This window comes from Pan troglodytes, chromosome 1, assembly GCF_028858775.2.
Source record: "Pan troglodytes isolate AG18354 chromosome 1, NHGRI_mPanTro3-v2.0_pri, whole genome shotgun sequence".
NCBI classification, from domain to species: Eukaryota; Metazoa; Chordata; class Mammalia; order Primates; family Hominidae; genus Pan; species Pan troglodytes.
In genome coordinates, this window is record NC_072398.2 from 145,869,072 (window position 1) to 145,887,916 (window position 18,845).

The following is an 18,845-nucleotide window of genomic DNA, read 5'->3' on the forward strand; positions in this document are numbered from 1 at the left end:
TCTTATCTGCAAATCTCAGATGCAGATAACAATTATTCCAGAAAGCAGAGACTAGGTACTAATAAAGGTAGTATAGTCAAAGCACATTCAGAGATTGGAGCCATTGGACAACAAGAAAACAACTGACATAGGAAAATATACTGCAGTTGCAAATAAGGTAAATTAGGGCAAAATTATTTTATTCAGTAATGCAAACATTTATTTATTCAACAAATATTTTCTTAAGTATTTGAGTATCTACTAAGTGCATGCACGGTGCTAGGTGTCAGTATATTTATGAGTAACTCAGAAAAAGGCCCTTTCTACTATGTAAACACTAAAAAAAGTAACTCAAATCAGGGATGATAGCACGACTGATTCTTATCAGTCACTGAATCAATTAACCTCTGGCAACGAGGGGTACTTGTTTGCAACTGCTGCCCAGAATCTGGAATTTAACGTTTTTGGGAGACAGCCGGTATTTCTAGATTACACTGTGTCTCAATTTCAATTCAATTGCTTCTCAACTCACTATTCAAATTAAAATGAAGTGTTAACTTTTTTATATTAGAAAGCTGCAAACCTGTATGATAATCTTGTAGGTAGGGTGATGAGGGACATAATATTTGTGGCTCCATTTTACAAGTTTTGGCTGATGTAATAATTTTGTTAGCATGCATTAACTGAAATAAAGAAGGAAAAACAGACTTAAAAGAGACATCGGTGGGTGGGTTTTGTTTTGTTTTTGATAAAAGAACTCTTATAGAAAAGGAATCGCTGCAAATTTCTTTTAGCTAGCTAGCTCTCTGGGCGATTAAAATGATTGATACATTTCTAGAACACATGCACCGAGATACACCTGCACTCGTACTTTGTCCGTCAAAACAATCTTTGTTTTCTCTCAAGCTAGGACTTGCTGTGCCTAAGACACACCTCGTGCAGCGGTGGCGGTGAAGGTGCTGGGGTGACAGCCAGGAGGGCACTTTCCCTTTCTCGGGCTCCCTAACCAAAACTTTGCAGCCACCAGCCCAAACTCACGTTCCTGCTCGTTCTTCTTTCCTCTGCGTCAACTCTCCCCGCACCCTTCGCGCTCTGTGCGCCCACCCCTGCTTCCGTCGGTCAGCTTCAGCCGACCTACTACTCTACCTACCGGCCCGCGCCCTCCGCCTCCACCTGCACCACTCGCCCACCCCGAGAACCCACCTCTGCCGCCCCCGGCCCGCGCGCCCCGTCGCGGCCCGGGGCTCCGGGGCATGCGCGTTGCGGCGCCACCGCCCTCCCCCACGCCTTCCCGCGGCAGAGTTATGCCAAGTATGTGAGGAGCCGGCGAGGGCCAGCGCCGGTCATGGGGAGCCGCCGCCGCCTCCGCGAGCGCGGATTTCTCCCCAGCGGGGCTCCGACCTCTCCCCCCGGCGGGGGTGAGCCTCGCGGCTAAGGCAGAGGGGATGGCGGACCCTCTGAGGAGGACGCTGTCCAGGCTCCGGGGAAGGCGGGGTCCCCGCGGCACCGGGGGGCTAGGGCTCCGGGCGGCAGCCGCAGCTGCGGTGGCGGCCTCTTCGGCAGCCGCGGGAGACGCCTGGGGTGCCGCAGACACCCCCCAACGTGAGCACGCCGGTGGACACGGGCGGAGCCTACAGCAGCCCTCGCCGTCACCTGATGCGTGGGGTCCCGGGGCGCGGGTCCCCAGAGGGCACCCGGAGCAGTTGGGGGCGCTTGGGCCTCGGCCGCGCGGCGGGCAGGAGGCCGCCCCCCGGAGCCATGGGCTCGCTCACGCTCCTCCGCACTCCCCGGAGGGCTCCGAGGGCAGCGGAGAGGAGGAGGAAGACGACGAGGACGAAGACGACTACGACGCCGACTACTACGAAAACCTGCCCGGCGGCTCGCAGTCTGCGCCCGAGCCTGAGGGGGCGGAGGCTGAACGGCGTCCCCCGCCTCCCCCAGCGGCGGGCTCCTCCCTGGGGGCGGAGGGCGGCCGCCTGGAGACAGGCAGGCTGCGGACCCAGTTGCGAGAGGCCTATTATCTGCTGATCCAGGCCATGCACGACCTGCCCCCTGACTCGGGAGCGCGGCGGGGCGGCGGGGGCTTGGCGGATCACAGCTTCCCCGCGGGAGCCCGGGCTCCGGGCCAGCCGCCTTCCCGCGGCGCCGCGTACCGCCAAGCCTGCCCCCGAGACGGGGAGCGGGGAGGCGGCGGACGCCCTCGGCAGCAGGTGTCCCCGCCCCGGTCGCCTCAGAGGGAGCCGCGGGGAGGCCAGCTGCGGACTCCTCGGATGCGGCCGTCCTGCAGCAGAAGCCTCGAGAGCCTCCGGGTGGGTGCCAAGCCGCCTCCCTTCCAGCGGTGGCCGAGCGACAGCTGGATCAGGTGCGGCGCGCACGGGGACTGGGACGAGCCCCCGCCACGTGGAGGCAGGATGGACGGCTGGAGTGGGGGCCGCGCCCGGGCGGCTGCACCCACCGGCCTCCAGCCTCCAGGCTCCAAGGACCACGGCTGCTCCTCGGGAAGCCCTTTCAGGGATCCAGCGGGGTCCTCTGTGATACGCAGTGGCAAAGGAGACCGCCAGGAAGGCCCCTCCTTCCTCAGGCCGCCGGCAGTGACAGTCAAGAAGCTGCAGAAGTGGATGTACAAAGGGCGTCTGCTGTCCCTGGGAATGAAGGGTCGTGCCCGTGGGACGGCCCCCAAAGTCACAGGAACGCAGGCAGCCTCCCCAAATGTGGGCGCTTTGAAAGTGCGTGAAAACCGTGTCCTGTCGGTGCCTCCAGACCAAAGAATTACGCTGACAGGTAGGATACTTTGCGATGAAAATGCTAGCACCGCGAGCCTTACTGTTTACCGACTGGGCTTCTGTCTTAAGAGCCAAGACAAAGGTATGTTTTTGCAGACAGGTACGTTACCGGGCGAAAGTAAGTGTCATGTAAGTGGCAGCTTAAAGTAATTTCGGGGTTACTTAATGTAATGCATTTACTCGTTTTGCTTTTTTTTTTTCTTTTTAATCAGACAATGGCATGAAGAATTGAGGTTGTGATTTCTTCTCGAAAAACCAGTGTGTCTATTCCCTAAGTATTACCTAAAGGAGTAAAGGTTAAGTATAACACACTTTTAGTAGGTTTACAGATGGGCGGCACTGTCTTGATTTTTATTCTTTGTAGCTCTAGGCAAATCCGTAGACTTTTGTGGAGTTTGTAAATTTGAATTTGATTCAAGGTAGATTTTATAGGCTTCATAAACTGTCATTTTACTCATTACAACTTTTTTTTTTTTTGCCTCTCCCAGGCACGCACACACATGCATACATACGCACAACCAAAAACCCAAACAAATCAAACAAAAAAAACCCTACCATAAGTAGAATTTTTTAGTCAGGTAGTATGTCACATACACCATCTCTCCACCTGCCTCCCCCCGACAAAGAAACCTCAACAAAGTAATCTTTTTATTGTGAAAAATCAAGGACACTAACATTTTAATCAAAAGAAAAATGTTCCTCAGGTAGTTTTTTTTTTTAAAGCAGTCATTTGCAAACTTAAATCCTATTTATATGGGAAGTAAATTAGTTTTTTAAAAAGCATATTGATCCTTATAATAGGATTATGCTCCCTATTTTGTATGTGCATGATTTTTAACTATCACTGAAGGTTTAGGTTATCAATTCTAGAAACCAGTCAATTATGTTGTAAATATCAAAATATCTTTCCTGAAAGGAGTATAATATCTTCAAAGTGAGCCAAAACAACATGGTCTTTTGAATACTCTTACATATAAAAATTTTTAGTGATCATAAAGACTTATAAGTCAGGAATAATTTGGAAAACATTAAATCCTGAAATGTAAAAGGTATTCACAGTACTTGGCGGTTTCTCTGGTAGTAATTACAAATCCTACAGGACTGGATTTATACACATTAACTTTGTTTAACCAATAAACACACAACAGTGGGGAGAAACAAAGTTCACAAAACTTCTTATCAAACAATGAAGACAAATCAAATGATTCATTCAAAGTGTGTGCCAACTTGCAAAGTTTTTTCCTGTCTATACGGCTCTAATACCTACCTGTCAAATTTTATTCTCAAGGTTAAATATTCCATTTCACTTGAACAAAAGAATAATAGAATGTAAATTCTTTGTTGAGAGGTGTACTTTATACTAAGTTCATATTAAACATGCATTTCCAGGAGTAATTTGTAATCATTTATTATATTTTATTGCCACAATATTTTTACCTCCCCCCCTTTGGCTTAGTTTTAACTCTTGGTACCATAGTTGAATTTCAGCCATAACAAAAAATAGTCAAATATTTTTCACCCTTTTGTCACAGAGCTAAAACATTTACCATGTGATGGCTTTCAATGCCCTCAGTAGTAAACATTCAAGGATTTTTAAAGTAATAAATATAGTTCCTTTAAGAATGAATTTGATTTTTGCATTAAGCAACTAATTAAATGAAACTGCTAACCTAGAAATTAAAATGAAACAATTATTATGTGATAATATTTTAGATATTTTATGAGAAATCTAAGCCAAAGCTACCATAATCTCTGGTTTAAACAACTCTCAGATGTTACTTCCTTTTAAATCACTAATTCATTTTTCAGGAGAGATGAAAATAATTTGTGCAGTGTTTACATATCTAGTATAGATTTGGAGAGCTTTTTTAAAAAAATATTTTTCATGAAGTTTAGTTGGTCTTACTAAGTCCATTCTGGATACATTAGGTGGTTCTCATACAATTTTTATAGCCCCCAAAATGGAGATATGCTGTCATTTAACAACAGCTACAAGAAAAAGAACAGAGGGATTAAGCAGTTTGCCCAAGATCACTCAGTTGGTACCTGTGTATGGATTCAAACTACTATGTGGTTTCAAACCCAAGGCGTCATGAGTTTGAAAAAAGCCCGTTTATATAAGATCAGAGACTCTAGAGTTCTTTAAAGGTCTGATCCAATTAATTCTATTAAATTGCTTGGATTGAGGATATGGGTGAATTTCAACAAGGCATAGCGGGGTAAATAACTTCCTCAAAGTTGCAAAGAAGATGGGAGAATCTTAGGCCGGGTTTAAAGACATTTCAAAAAGTAATTGCTGGGCCGGGCGCAGTGGCTCATGCCTGTAATCCCAGCACTTTGGGAGGCCGAGGCGGGCGGATCACGAGGTCAGGAGATCGAGACCATCCTGGCTAATACGGTGAAACCCCGTCTCTACTAAGAATACAAAAAATTAGCCGAGCGTGGTGGTGGGTGCCTGTAGTCCCAGCTACTCGGGAGGCTGAGGCAGGAGAATGGCGTGAACCTGGGAGGCGGAGCTTGCAGTGAGCCAAGATCGCGTCACTGCACTCTAGCCTGGGAGACAGAGTGAGACTCCGTCTCAAAAAAATAAAAAAATAAATAAAATTTAAAAAAGCATTTGCTGTATTCATTTTAAACTTTTACCTTTAAATATTTACTTACTTGAAATTGATGTCACTTGACTTCTACTTTTAAATCATGTTTTCTGCAAAACTTTTTTGGAGCGGTCTAGATGAACCAGTACATTCTTGTTTATGTAAAGATGTTAAATATCCTAAAAGGTTTATAGCACATTTTTCTGTACAGTATTATTCATAAGATATTTTGTCAAAATTATATTTAGAATTTGTAATACAGAATAATTATTCAGTGGAATGGAGATACTTTATATAGGTATTGTGAAAATTTTTGAGACTATATGACAAATGGAAACACAAATGATTTTCTATTTTGATTTCTGGCTCCTACTAAGAACTTTTGATAGTATTATAATGCCAAATGATTTGATGCAGTTAAGTATGTAGTGTTCACAGATTGGCCGAATTGTTCCTAATTGACATGATTATTTAAGAAATCTAAAGTCATTACACATAATAAAAATTGTCAAGTTTCTGCAAGCCTTAAGATTACAAAGGAATCTTAATGTGTTTGCCAACTATACATCATTATAAATCTTTATAAATAAGTTTTAATTAGCATATAGTTTTCAGAAACAAATTCAAAAGCACCTTTTATTGCTTTAAAAAATAATTAGCCTACTTTGACTCCACTTTTCCTGCTACATGGTCTGTGAAAGAAAAAACTTTAGACTGTATAACTTAGTATTTTGTCTAAAATTTTTAGACAATTATTTTAAGGTAGTATTAATTAGTTTGGTATGATCTTTAACCATCTTAAAGTGAAGTTGACACTATGACTTGATTCCCATCTACTTTTCTCAAGTATTTGTAACTCTGATTTTTTATCTTTATGAATTGCATAATCTTTATGAATTTTTCCAACAATTTTTTTCTGTATTTGCCCTCTTCAAGGTGAGTAGCAATAGTTATATAGTTTTTGACAGTCTTCTAATTTTAAATCTCTTCCTGAGAGATTCTGCTATTGTGGTGCTAGAAAGCAAGTGCAGTTGCTTTTTTTTTTTTTCTTTTTCTGGAAGAGTGCCATGGAACATTGGAGTTGCTGGTGGCTGGAAAACTTCAAGAATTACAAATTCAGCAGAAAACAGTGTTGTGTTGATTTGAAAGTCCTACATTTCTAGACCAGTGGCTCCCAAGAAATGTTGTGTTTAAGAAGGCTGTTTGCTAGACCTTTGCCACTCAAAATGTGGTTCAATGTTTTAGAGCAGTGCTTTTCAAACTTAATGTCCATATGAATTCCCTGGAAATGTTGTTGAAATGCAGATTCTATAGGTGTGGGGTGGGACCTGAGATTCTGCTCCCAGTGTAGATGCTGCTATCTGGTGTACCGTACTTTTGAATAGTAAGCTTCTAGAGCTCTCACATCCCCGAAGTTTTAAAAAAAATTCTACCTTATTCTGATACTTGGTACTTAAACTACCCCTATTAGAGCAAAGCACTTGGGCTCTTTTTGCTTCAGTTTTATGTATATGAATTAATATACTTACTACTTATATATTACACATTTGAGCAGTTCCCTCTATATTGGCCTCATCTTGCACTAACAAGTATTAGTGAGATTTTGGAAATGCAAGAGAGGAGGCCATATAGGACAATGGTTAACAGAATAGAGATTCTGGGTTTCTGGTCAGACTCTACCACTTACCAGGCTTGTGACCTTGGATAAGTTACTCAACTTTCTGTAGCCTCAGTCCTCAGGTTGCTGTGAGGATGAAAAGAGATAATCCATTTGGTACTGTGCCTAGCACTTACTTGTTATTATCAAGGGGAAGGCAAGCAGGCTTTCTGAGAATACTGCTTTGCCTCAGATCATTAGGATTCTAGATGGAGAGAGAAAAGATCGAAGTTGAGGAGTACTGCCTTGAAGAGCACTGGGAATTGAGCTAGAGGACACCTTTTTGGGGTATTTATTTATTCTGCTCATCTTTTGTGCTCCTTTCTTTTGCTGCTCCCTGTTACTTTTGTGGAACTGAAAACGGTCTCAGAGTTTTCTTCTCTACTTTCCCGTCTCAAAAGCTAACACACAGCTTTTTTTTTTCTTTAGGGTTTTTATTGCTAGCCACAAGGGAATGAAAATAAAAAAGGTGCTTCTTTCCTTTTCATTCCATCTCTCTCCCCTTTTTAGATTTGTCTAGGAAAGATAAAGATACACATACACATATACACACACAGAAACTGAAGACTTAAGTTTATTCTAGTAATTTCATCTGGACTGCCAAGTTTGACTCTAAGCAGGGGATACTTGTACTTATTTAGAAACAGGATTTTAATAAATATTAAAATGTTTAATGCTTTTAAAACAGATTTAAACATCTAATACAGTGTTCATAAGATACTTTTATTTGGGATTTTTAAAGAGAAGTAAGGAAAAGCAAGAGAGTTTATTTCTGCAGAATTTTTAAAATGATGAAAAGATGTCTCTCTAGATACTACACATTTTTTTTTTTTTTAGATGGAGTCTAGCTCTGTCGCCCAGCCTGGAGTGCAGTGGCGTGATCTCGGCTCAATGCAAGCTCTGCCTCGCGGGTTCACGCCATTCTCCTGCCTCAGCCTCCCGAGTAGCTGGGACTACAGGCGCCCGCCACCATGCTTGGCTAATTTTTTGTATTTTTAGTAGAGACAGGGTTTCACCGTGTTAGCCAGGATGGTCTCCATCTCCTGACCTCGGGATCCGCCCGCCTTGGCCTCCCCAAAGTGCTGGGATTACAGGCATGAGCCACCGCGCCCAGCCGGTACTACAGATTTTCAGTGAGGGTTGAAATATATAATTTCTTGGAAAATTTGCTGATGGCATTTGAGCTGGGGGCACTAGTTAAATGTTCAGTAAGTAATCTAGATTTATTATGAAATAATAGTTGAGAAGACAGAATTGACTTGGGTAGTTCACCACTGTGTGGAATATTTTTCTGAGTGAAAAACTTTTAATTGCCATTTCCTTCTTCTCTTACAGATTCAAAGTAAAATTACTTTAATTAGAATGTGAAAATTATCCCATAACATGTATAGTTGCAAGAGACTAAGGACTTTTTTTGCCTTGTAACTTTGCATACTTATTTTTATATTTTTAGTTGGACCTTCTTTCAATATGTGTGTGTGTATATATAACATATATTTTTATATTATATATGAAATATATTTTATTATATATTGTATGTATTTTTATATATAATATATAATTTAATATATAGGCAACAGTGAGATCCTGTCTCTACAAAAAAATTTATAATTTATAGGCAATATATAGGCAACAATGAGACCCTTTCTCTACAAAAAGATTTATAATTTATGAATAACATTTTATATATATGAAGCTAAAACTCTTAAGTTTATGCTAATATGGTTAAACATTGTTGCATTAAATGGGAGGGCAGATTGTAAATAGCTTTCCATATCTATGAATTTACATTCATGTGGATCCATTTAATTTAAGTGAGATAAAAATGTTTTAATTATAAATAATTGCTCAAGTTTATTATCTTGAATAATGTGTTGATTAATTCAGTTTAATAAATAAATTTGGCCTTTGTAATTTATATATTTATAATACACAATATAAATTATAATAATGTGCCATTTATAAGCTTAAAGTTCAGCATCATTTATTTTAAAATATTCGGCAATAGCAATCAGAGTGAATGGATTCAAGCTTTTGTAGTTCACAATTTCATTGAAAATAGTGGCTGGACATGGTGGCTCACACCGTAATTCCAGCACTTTGGGAGGGGGAAACAGGAAGATCACTTGAGCCTGGGAGTTCCAGACCAGCCTAGGCAACATAGTGAGACCCTGTCTCTACCAAAAGAAAAAAAAGAAATTAGCCAGGTGTGGTGGTGCAAGCCTGTAGTCCTAGCTTCTTGGGAGACTGAGGCGGGAGGATCACTTGCGCCTGGGAGGTTGAGGTTGCCGTGAGCCATAATGGTGCCACTGTGCTCCAGCCTGGGTGACAAGAGTGAGACCCTATCTAGTAAAAAAAAATTCCTTTTAATATTATACTTTCATTAAATGATTATATCAATGGAAGTATCAACTTGCTTAAATATGGGATACTGGTAGCTTTATTTTTCTCACTGCAGTTCCTTGCAATGTAGTAGAAACATGTTCAAAGACTCATTTACAGTGTATGTCAGAAAACTCCAAAAAGATTTAAAATAATGAATGTGTCTAGCTATATAAAAATTTGGAATTTCTAAGAGATGTCTGAGAAAAAGATAAAATAAGATGTGGCTCATAGCCATCATGAGTAATGTAATTTTATACTGTTTGCTTCAAATTTAAATTGGGTCAAACTATAATATCCTGTGAAGGTCTGAAATACTGTTAAGTAATACTGGATTTGAACTTAAATGTGAAATAGATTTAGACTTCAGTGCACCCGGCAAAATCATGTGATCACTGAAAACCCAGAAACCCCAGTGATTGCTGAGTATGTTTTGATTTTCAGTTGTTAATTTTAAGTGCAATGGAGATAGAACCAGAGAAAGACTTTTGAATTTCCCTTATAGTAGCCTAGATATGTCACCACAAACTTTGGAGTCAGAATAAGTTTGAGTGCTGCCTTTTCCATTTACCAACAAGGTACTCTTGAACAAGTTACTTGACGTTTTTGAGTAGAACTTTATAGTTTTTCAAGTATTTTGAACATTATTTCACTTAGTTCTTACCAGCAGCCACTTTAATTTATAAGATAAATTGGGATGAATATCCCCATGTTCAGAGAGGGTTGCCTACTTCTGTACTGTTTGTGAGTAGCATGGTATGGGTAGCATCATGTGGTTTGTGGGTAGCATGGTGAGTGGAGCATGGGTTTTAAGGTTAGACAGGCTTAAATTTGAATCCTAGGGCTGGTGACTTGACCATATTTCTCAAACTCTTTGAGGCTCATGATGGTAATCATACCTGTTTCATAGGATTGTTCTAGAGGTTAAATGAGGTTGGGGGCCTCCTTACTTCTTTATCTCTCATGCCTGCCACATAATAGTCACTCATTTGTGGAGTAAATAAATGCCTGGCATAGTAGGTATTCATGGGAGCTTCCTTGCCTTCTGATTTCTAGTCTAATTCCTGCATCTGGAATTGAATGTGACTTGCAATTTGTGTTTAAGGTTTGTTTATTTATTTATTATTAATCTGCTTGGTTGGGTACATGTTTAGGATTTTGTAAAAGGAAAAATATATTTATTCATTTATTTTTAAGAGACAGGGTCTCACTCTGTTGCCCAGGCTAGAGTGCAGTGGCACAATCATAGCTCACTCAGCCTCACATTCCTGGGCTCAGGCAATCTTCCCAGCTTAGCCTACAAAGTAGCTAGGATGACAGGTGTGTGCCACCACACCTGGCTAATTTTTAAATTTTTTGTAGAGATAGGGTCTTGCCATGTTGCCCAGGCTGGACATTTGGATTTTTTAAAGGATTTTCTTTTCAGTAGAAGGGAGGTTACTGAAAACCCTGATTCTGCATAAATCTGATTTTTTGGTTGTTTTAAGCTCCTTGTAGCTTAGTGTGTTTTATCACTCTATTTTTAGACCATTATTTTTTACTTGCTGTGCCAATAAGATGAGTTGACCATATAATTCCATAATTTAGAAACCTGAGATGATCTTAGATTTTTAAAATGTGGTTTTAATTATGTACGGTGAATTTTTATTATAATGATAGTTATATACTTAGCTTATGGACTGTCATTGAAGCCTGCTTTACAACTCTGGAAACACAAAATATTTTCCTCTTTAGATGAAATTAATGTTATGTATACATTTGTAGAGTCTTATATTAAGATATGCATATATCTAAGCATTTGAGGTCTCCCATTGGACTATTAATTTTTTTTTTTTTTTTGAGACGGAATCTCGCTCTGTTACCCAGGCTGGAGTGCAGTGGCACGATCTCGGCTCACCACAACCTCCGCCTCCTGGGTTCAAGCTATTCACCTGCCTCAGCCTCCTGAATAGCTGGGACTGCAGGCACGTGCCACCATGCCCGGCTAATTTTTGTATTTTTAATAGAGACGGGGTTTCACTATGTTGGCCAGGCTGGTCTCAAACTCCTGACCTCGTGATCCTCCGGCCTCGGCCTCCCAAAGTGCTGGGATTACAGGCATGAGCCACTGCGCAGGGCCTGGACTATGAATTTCTTAAGGGAAGGGATTGTTTTGTTCATTCTTATTTCTCTGCTGCTTAAGTTTGTGCCTGGCCAAAAAAAATAATAGCTGTGTAGTGCATACTGTGAGACAGCATACCTGCTTCTAATCTGGGGCCTTCTGAAGGGATTTTTGTTTTTAGTTCTGCCCTAGATATTTAGAACTTAAACCCTACATAAGGTGCCATTGTGTTATATGGATAGGAAGCCAATGTTATGTTGACATTTTAATATTAGTAAGGCATAGTTTCTTGTTAGGTTTGAAAGTTAATCTTTGTGTGAAAAGGGTAGGAGGAATATTATACTTCTAAGGACTTCTGGTCCTTGTAATAATGAATTGAAACTTATTCAAATATTGATTAGAGGTATACTATGAATAAAGCATTCTAGATAAACTTTTTATAAGGTATGTTTTGCTTAGGGTAAGGCTTTGTTAGCACTATAGTTTTTATAAAGGCAGTCTCAGAGTTTGTATATCCTTTTTCTTAGAATTCTTTGACACTTATACTAGCAGTTTGATTTCTAAATAATATAAATCGTATTTATATGTAAAATTCAAATTTTTTCTAGTTCAATTTTAGTCTCTGAATGTGATTGTTGTTACTTTTTGTTTAAAAAAATTTTTTTTAACAACTGGTCTGAAGTGACATGTCTTTCTGATATACCAGACATTATATTCTACCTTCTATTCTATCTTTGCAACAGATTTATTTGAAAATGCCTATGGGTCTTCAATGAAGAGAAGAGAACTTGAAGATCTGAAGGATAATATTGAATTCAGAGGTCATAAGCCACTTAACAGCATCACTGTTTCAAAGAAACGCAATTGGCTATATCAGAGTACTCTGAGGCCTCTTAATCTGGAAGAAGAAAATAAGAAATGCCAAGATAGAAGTCATTTATCCATCTCACCTGTGTCTCTACCTAAACATCAGCTATCACAGTCTTTCCTCAAATCATCTAAAGAGTACTGTACATATGTGGTATGTAACGCTACAAACTCTTCATTATCGAAAAACTGTGCTTTAGATTTTAATGAGGAAAATGATGCAGATGATGAAGGAGAAATATGGTACAATCCCATTCCTGAGGATGATGACCTTGGTATATCAAGTGCCTTGAGTTTTGGTGAGGCAGACTCTGCTGTTCTGAAGCTCCCTGCTGTCAATTTGAGCATGTTGTCTGGCAGTGACCTGATGAAAGCAGAGCAGCATACTGAAGACTCACTGTGCTCTTCCGAACATGCAGGTGATATTCAGACCACACGGTCAAATGGAATGAATCCTATAGATCCTGCCCATTCCACAGAATTTGTGCAGCAGTACAAGCAAAAGCTAGGACACAAGACACAAGAAGGTATAATGGTGGAGGACAGTCCCATGTTGAAATCTCCTTTTGCAGGTAAAAATGATCATATATCTGTCTTTTCTTTCTTCTTCCATTTTTCAATTATTTGATAATAGCTAAAACTAAATATAAAAGATGTTTGTTATATTCATGTACTTTTTCTTGTGAAGTGAATATATTTTCATGAAAATAAAACTCAAAAAGTTTTATAAACATTTTAACGTACACGCTGGTTTAATTATTACTATCACAGACTTGATTTTTATTTTATTTTTTTGAGAAAGGGTCTCACTCTGTCACCCAGGCTAGAGTGCAGTGGCACAATCATGGCGCACCGCAGCCTTGACCTCCAGGCTCAGGTGATCCTCCCACCATAGCTTCCTGAGTAGCTAGGACTACAGGTGCGTGCCACCATGCCCAGCCAGTTTTTGTATTTTTTGTAGAGACAGGGTTTTGCTTTGTTGACCAGGCTGGTCTCAAACTCCTGACCTCAAACCATCTGCCTACTTTGGCCTCCCAAAGTGCTGGGATTATAAGTGTGAGCCATTGTGCCTGGCCACAGACTTGACTTTATAATCTGGTGTGCTTTAATATGTCAATCCTTTGAGACAGTAATTGCTTGCCTATTAGTTGGAAGCAAGAAATCATAGGGAGTTGAAGAAAAAGTAAGTCTTATTTTGCTTCATTCATTCATTCATTCATTCACACCTGGCCTGGCCACAGCTGAAAAGTTTTGTTTTTAGTGTACCAGTGGTCATTAGTTTGTGTTTTTTATGCATAAGTTTCCTCATGAGCAAAAGAAAGAAGAGAGAAAGAAATGAGAAGTAGAAGTAAGTCCCTTGCAAATAGGTGCTACAGTAGTTATGGAACTGAAAAATGAAGTAATTAAAGTTTTATGTAGATTAGGTTGACCCATTTGAAAATAAGTGCTACAGTAGTTATGGAACTGAAAAATGAAATAATTGAAGTTTTATGTATATTAGGTTGACCCATTTGAAATTGTGAATATTCAAAAGTTTTTGATGTACAAAAATTGCCTTTAATTTTCTGATATGCTTCTTTTAGTCCCAGACACACTACCCAGGAAACAGAACATAAGGCACATTTGCTTGCAAATATCAAATGTAGAATAGAAAGCAGTTCTGTTTTATATCAAGTCATTTTAATTTACAGAATTTCAAATGATGCAGAATATTTAAAGATGTGGGGTATAGGAGATGCTGTCAGTGCTTTGTCTTATATCCCCTGGGTTTTATTACTATTTAAATGGGAGAAGCCTATTTCCAGCCACCAACATCTTCACCTCTGCTTAAGGACTTTCTCTGAAGTCTTAGAGAATCTCTGCAGGGCAGCCTCGGCGTGCCTCTCAACCAGTGACTCACAAGAGCTGGTATAGAACTACGTCAGCTCCCTCAACCCTTGGGCAGAATAATTCTGAGTTTATATTCTATGTTGTTTCCCAGAGTTTTCTCATGAGGTCAAGCTCCAGTTGCCCGTAGTGATAGCAGGCTTGATAATTCAGCTTGAATTTTCCCCTGAATTTTCTCAGCTCCCTCGCTGATGTTTCTGTACTTTGCAAATAAACTACTTACATTTAAAACCTTTTCTCAGGGACAAACCTTTTCTCAGGGACATAGGAAGGTGGAGTAAATGTATATTAAGAGAAAAAGCAAGTTCCAAAACAATGTGTACTGCATGATGGCAATTTTGAAAGAAAAGCTGAAAGATGTCCTGGAAATTCTGTGTTTTTTTATTTGTTTTTATTTTTTTCTGGGTGTTGAGATTGAAGGTAATTAAATTTTTTTCTTTGTGCATTTCTAATTATAGGCTAATTCTCCAGAGCAAATGTGTGCTGCTTTTGTAATCTGGATGGGGAAAGAAATAAATACTGTATAGAATAGTAATTTGGAATGCAGATTGTGATCAGGGTGGAGTGATAGGGAAGGCTATAGTATCACAGATAGCGATGGATATGGAATAGTTCAGAGAAGGCAAGAGAGTGTAAGGATAAGAGCAAAGATAGAAAGTTGGTGTTCATGAAGTGACACACACCTTGATTTAAGTGACTATCCTTAAACTTTTTTTTAAATTTAATTTAATTATTATTATACTTTAAGTTTTAGGGTACATGTGCACAATGTACAGGTTACATATGTATACTTGTGCCATGCTGGTGTGCTGCACCCATTAACTCGTCATTTAGCATTAGCTGTATCTCCTAATGCTATCCCTCCCCCCTCCCCCCACCCCACAACAGTCCCCAGAGTGTGATGTTCCCCTTCCTGTGTCCATGTGTTCTCATTGTTCAATTCCCACCTATGAGTGAGAACATGCGGTGTTTGGTTTTTTGTCCTTGAGATAGTTTACTGAGAATGATGATTTCCAATTTCATCCATGTCCCTACAAAGGACATGAGCTCATCCTTTTTTATGGCTGCATAGTATTCCATGGTTTATATGTGCCACATTTTCTTAATCCAGTCTATCATTGTTGGACATTTGGGTTGGTTCCAAGTCTTTGCTATTGTGAATAGTGCCGCAATAAACATATGTGTGCATGTGTCTTTATAGCAGCATGATTTATAGTCCTTTGGGTATATACCCAGTAATGGGATGGCTGGGTCAAATGGTATTTCTAGTTCTAGATCCCTGAGGAATCCCCACACTGACTTCCACAATGGTTGAACTAGTTTACAGTCCCACCAACAGTGTAAAAGTGTTCCTATTTCTCCACATCCTCTCCAGCACCTGCTGTTTCCTGACTTTTTAATGATTGCCATTCTAACTGGTATGAGATGGTATCTCATTGTGGTTTTGATTTGCATTTCTCTGATGGCCAGTGATGGTGAGCATTTTTTCATGTGTTTTTTGGCTGCATAAATGTCTTCTTTTGAGAAGTGTCTGTTCATGTCCTTCGCCAACTTTTTGGTGGGGTTGTTTGTTTTTTTCTTGTAAATTTGTTTGAGTTCATTGTAGATTCTGGATATTAGCCCTTTGTCAGATGAGTAGGTTGTGAAAATTTTCTCCCATTTTGTAGGTTGCCTGTTCACTCTGATGGTAGTTTCTTTTGCTGTGCAGAAGCTCTTGAGTTTAATTAGATCCCATTTGTCAATTTTGGCTTTTGTTGCCATTGCTTTTGGTGTTTTAGACATGAAGTCCTTGCCCATGCCTATGTCCTGAATGGTAATGCCTAGGTTTTCTTCTAGGGTTTTTATGGTTTTAGGTCTAACGTTTAAGTCTTTAATCCATCTTGAATTAATTTTTGTATAAGGTATAAGGAAGGGATCCAGTTTCAGCTTTCTACATATGGCTAGCCAGTTTTCCCAGCACCATTTATTAAATAGGGAATCCTTTCCCCATTGCTTGTTTTTCTCAGGTTTGTCAAAGATCAGATAGTTGTAGATATGCGGCATTATTTCTGAGGGCTCTGTTCTGTTCCATTGATCTATATCTCTGTTTTGGTACCAGTACCATGCTGTTTTGGTTACTGTAGACTTGTAGTATAGTTTGAAGTCAGGTAGCGTGATGCCTCCAGCTTTGTTCTTTTGGCTTAGGATTAACTTGGCGATGCGGGCTCTTTTTTGGTTCCATATGAACTTTAAAGTAGTTTTTTCCAATTCCATGAAGAAAGTCATTGGTAGCTTGATGGGGATGGCATTGAATCTATTAATTACCTTGGGCAGTATGGCCATTTTTACGATGGATTCACAGCCAAATTCTACCAGAGGTACAAGGAGGAACTGGTACCATTCCTTCTGAAACTATTCCAATCAATAGAAAAAGAGGGAATCCTCCCTAACTCATTTTATGAGGCCAGCATCATCCTAATACCAAAGCCAGACAGAGACACAACCAAAAAAGAGAATTTTAGACCAATATCCTTGATGAACATTGATGCAAAAATCCTCAATAAAATACTGGCAAACTGAATCCATCAGCACATCAAAAAGCTTATCCACCAAGATCAAGTGGGCTTCATCCCTGGGATGCAAGGCTGGTTCAATATACGCAAATCAATAAATGTAATCCAGCATATAAACAGAACCAAAGACAAAAACCACATGATTATCTCAATAGATGCAGAAAAGGCCTTTGATAAAATTCAACAACCCTTCATGCTAAAAACTCTCAATAAATTAGGTATTGATTGGACATATCTCAAAATAATAAGAGCTCTATGACAAACCCACAGCCAATATCATACTGAATGGGCAAAAACTGGAAGCATTCCCTTTGAAAACTGGCAGAAGACAGGGATGCCCTCTCTCACCACTCCTATTCAACAGTGTTGGAAGTTCTGGCCAGGGCAATTAGGCAGGAGAAGGAAATAAAGGGTATTCAATTACGAAAAGAGGAAGTCAAATTGTCCCTGTTTGCAGACGACATGATTGTATATCTAGAAAACCCCATTGTCTCAGCCCAAAATCTCCTTAAGCTGATAAGCAACTTCAGCAAAGTCTCAGGATACAAAATCAATGTACAAAATCACAAGCATTCTTATACACCAATAACAGACAAACAGCCAAATCATGAGTGAACTCCCATTCACAATTGCCTCAAAGAGAATAAAATACCTAGGAATCCAACTTACAAGGGATGTGAAGGACCTCTTCAAGGAGAACTACAAACCACTGCTCAATGAAATAAAAGAGGATACAAAGAAATGGAAGAACATTCCATGCTCATGGGTAGGAAGAATCAATATCGTAAACTTTTTTTTTTAATGTTTGTGGCAAATTGTGAACCTGGAAAGACTAACAGACATTTTTTTAAAAACACAACTTAAAAGTATGGTATATCTGCTTTTTTTACTATCTCCTTTTTTACTGTCATTCTTCTCATAAATATATAATTAAAATATTTATAATTATAAAATAATTATAAATATATATTATAAATATTAAATATTTACATTTAATATTGTAAAATATATGATTATAATATATAATTAAAATATTTTTTGGTCAAAAATCCTAAATTGACCAAAGGAAATATTTAGACAGTTTATTTATAAGTCATCTTTTTTTGTTGTTTTATTTTGGTGGAAAAACCGTTACCTAAAGTGATCTATTTCTTAGCAGTATTGGCAGAAAGCTGTTGAGAAATTGGCAAAGAAAATGGTTGAATTTCAAAATAATTTTTGATCAGAGAATTGGAAAGCTAATTCATCCTAATACAATTATGACTTGTTTTTTCCTCATTAACTCCCAGATACATATGTATCTTTTTTTTTTTTTTTTTTTTTTTTTTAAGACGGGGTATCTCTGTGTTTCCCAGGGTGGAGTGCAAGTGGCACAATCACGGCTCACTGTAGCCTCCCAGCCTGAGAAACACTCGACCTTCCCAGCTCAAGCAGTTTTCCCACCTCGGTTTCCCTAGTAGCTGGGACTATAGCACACCACCACACCTGCTAATTTTTTTGTATCTTTTGTAGACATGGGGTTTTGCCATGTTGTCCAGGCTGGTCTTGAACTCCTATCTGCCTCAGCCTCCCAAAGTAATGGGATAACAGTGAGCCACCATGATATATATGTATCTTTTATCTAGTTGTAATCATAGTGGACTTTATTTTTGATTTTTGCTGTTTTTACTTGGTATCTTCATCTTGCATTGTTACATGTAGGGTAGTATTGTTTCTCAAGCATTGTAGTACAGTATTTAACTGCGTTGATGTGCCCTAATCTATTTGACGGTTTCCTTAAAGTTAGGTGTTTATAGATTGTTTCCAGTGCTATTGCAGTGATCTTCATAATGTTTTTTACTTCACTCAGATCAATTACCAGTATCATTACTTGGTGTTTATGCCTGGTAATTATTATTGTTAATTTCTATGTTGCATTTTCTACAAAGTTTGCCAGTTTACAAGGCAACTAACGATTGGTTATTCATTTATTCACTAAATATTGAGTTCCTGCTATGTACCAGTTACTGTTCTAGGTGCTGAAGGAGTGTGCCAGTTTCACTC

The 18,845-nt window shown here is 39.4% G+C and overlaps 1 protein-coding gene across 4 annotated transcripts in view; it reads left to right on the plus strand.

Annotated features, from left to right (window-relative positions):
• Positions 1-1,260: 1,260 nt before the first annotated feature.
• Positions 1,261-18,845, plus strand: part of SYDE2 (synapse defective Rho GTPase homolog 2) — a 49,771-nt gene continuing 32,186 nt past the window's right edge. For 2 of the 4 annotated variants that reach the window (XM_016921720.4, XM_016921721.4), the window contains exons 1-2: positions 1,261-2,760; positions 12,240-12,935. In XM_016921720.4, coding sequence (XP_016777209.1) covers positions 1,425-2,760; positions 12,240-12,935 — 2,032 coding nt within the window. In that variant the 5' untranslated portion in view covers positions 1,261-1,424. The remainder of the gene's footprint in view (positions 2,761-12,239; positions 12,936-18,845) is intronic. The other 2 variants (XM_016921711.4, XM_016921719.4) reach the window with 2 other exon arrangements.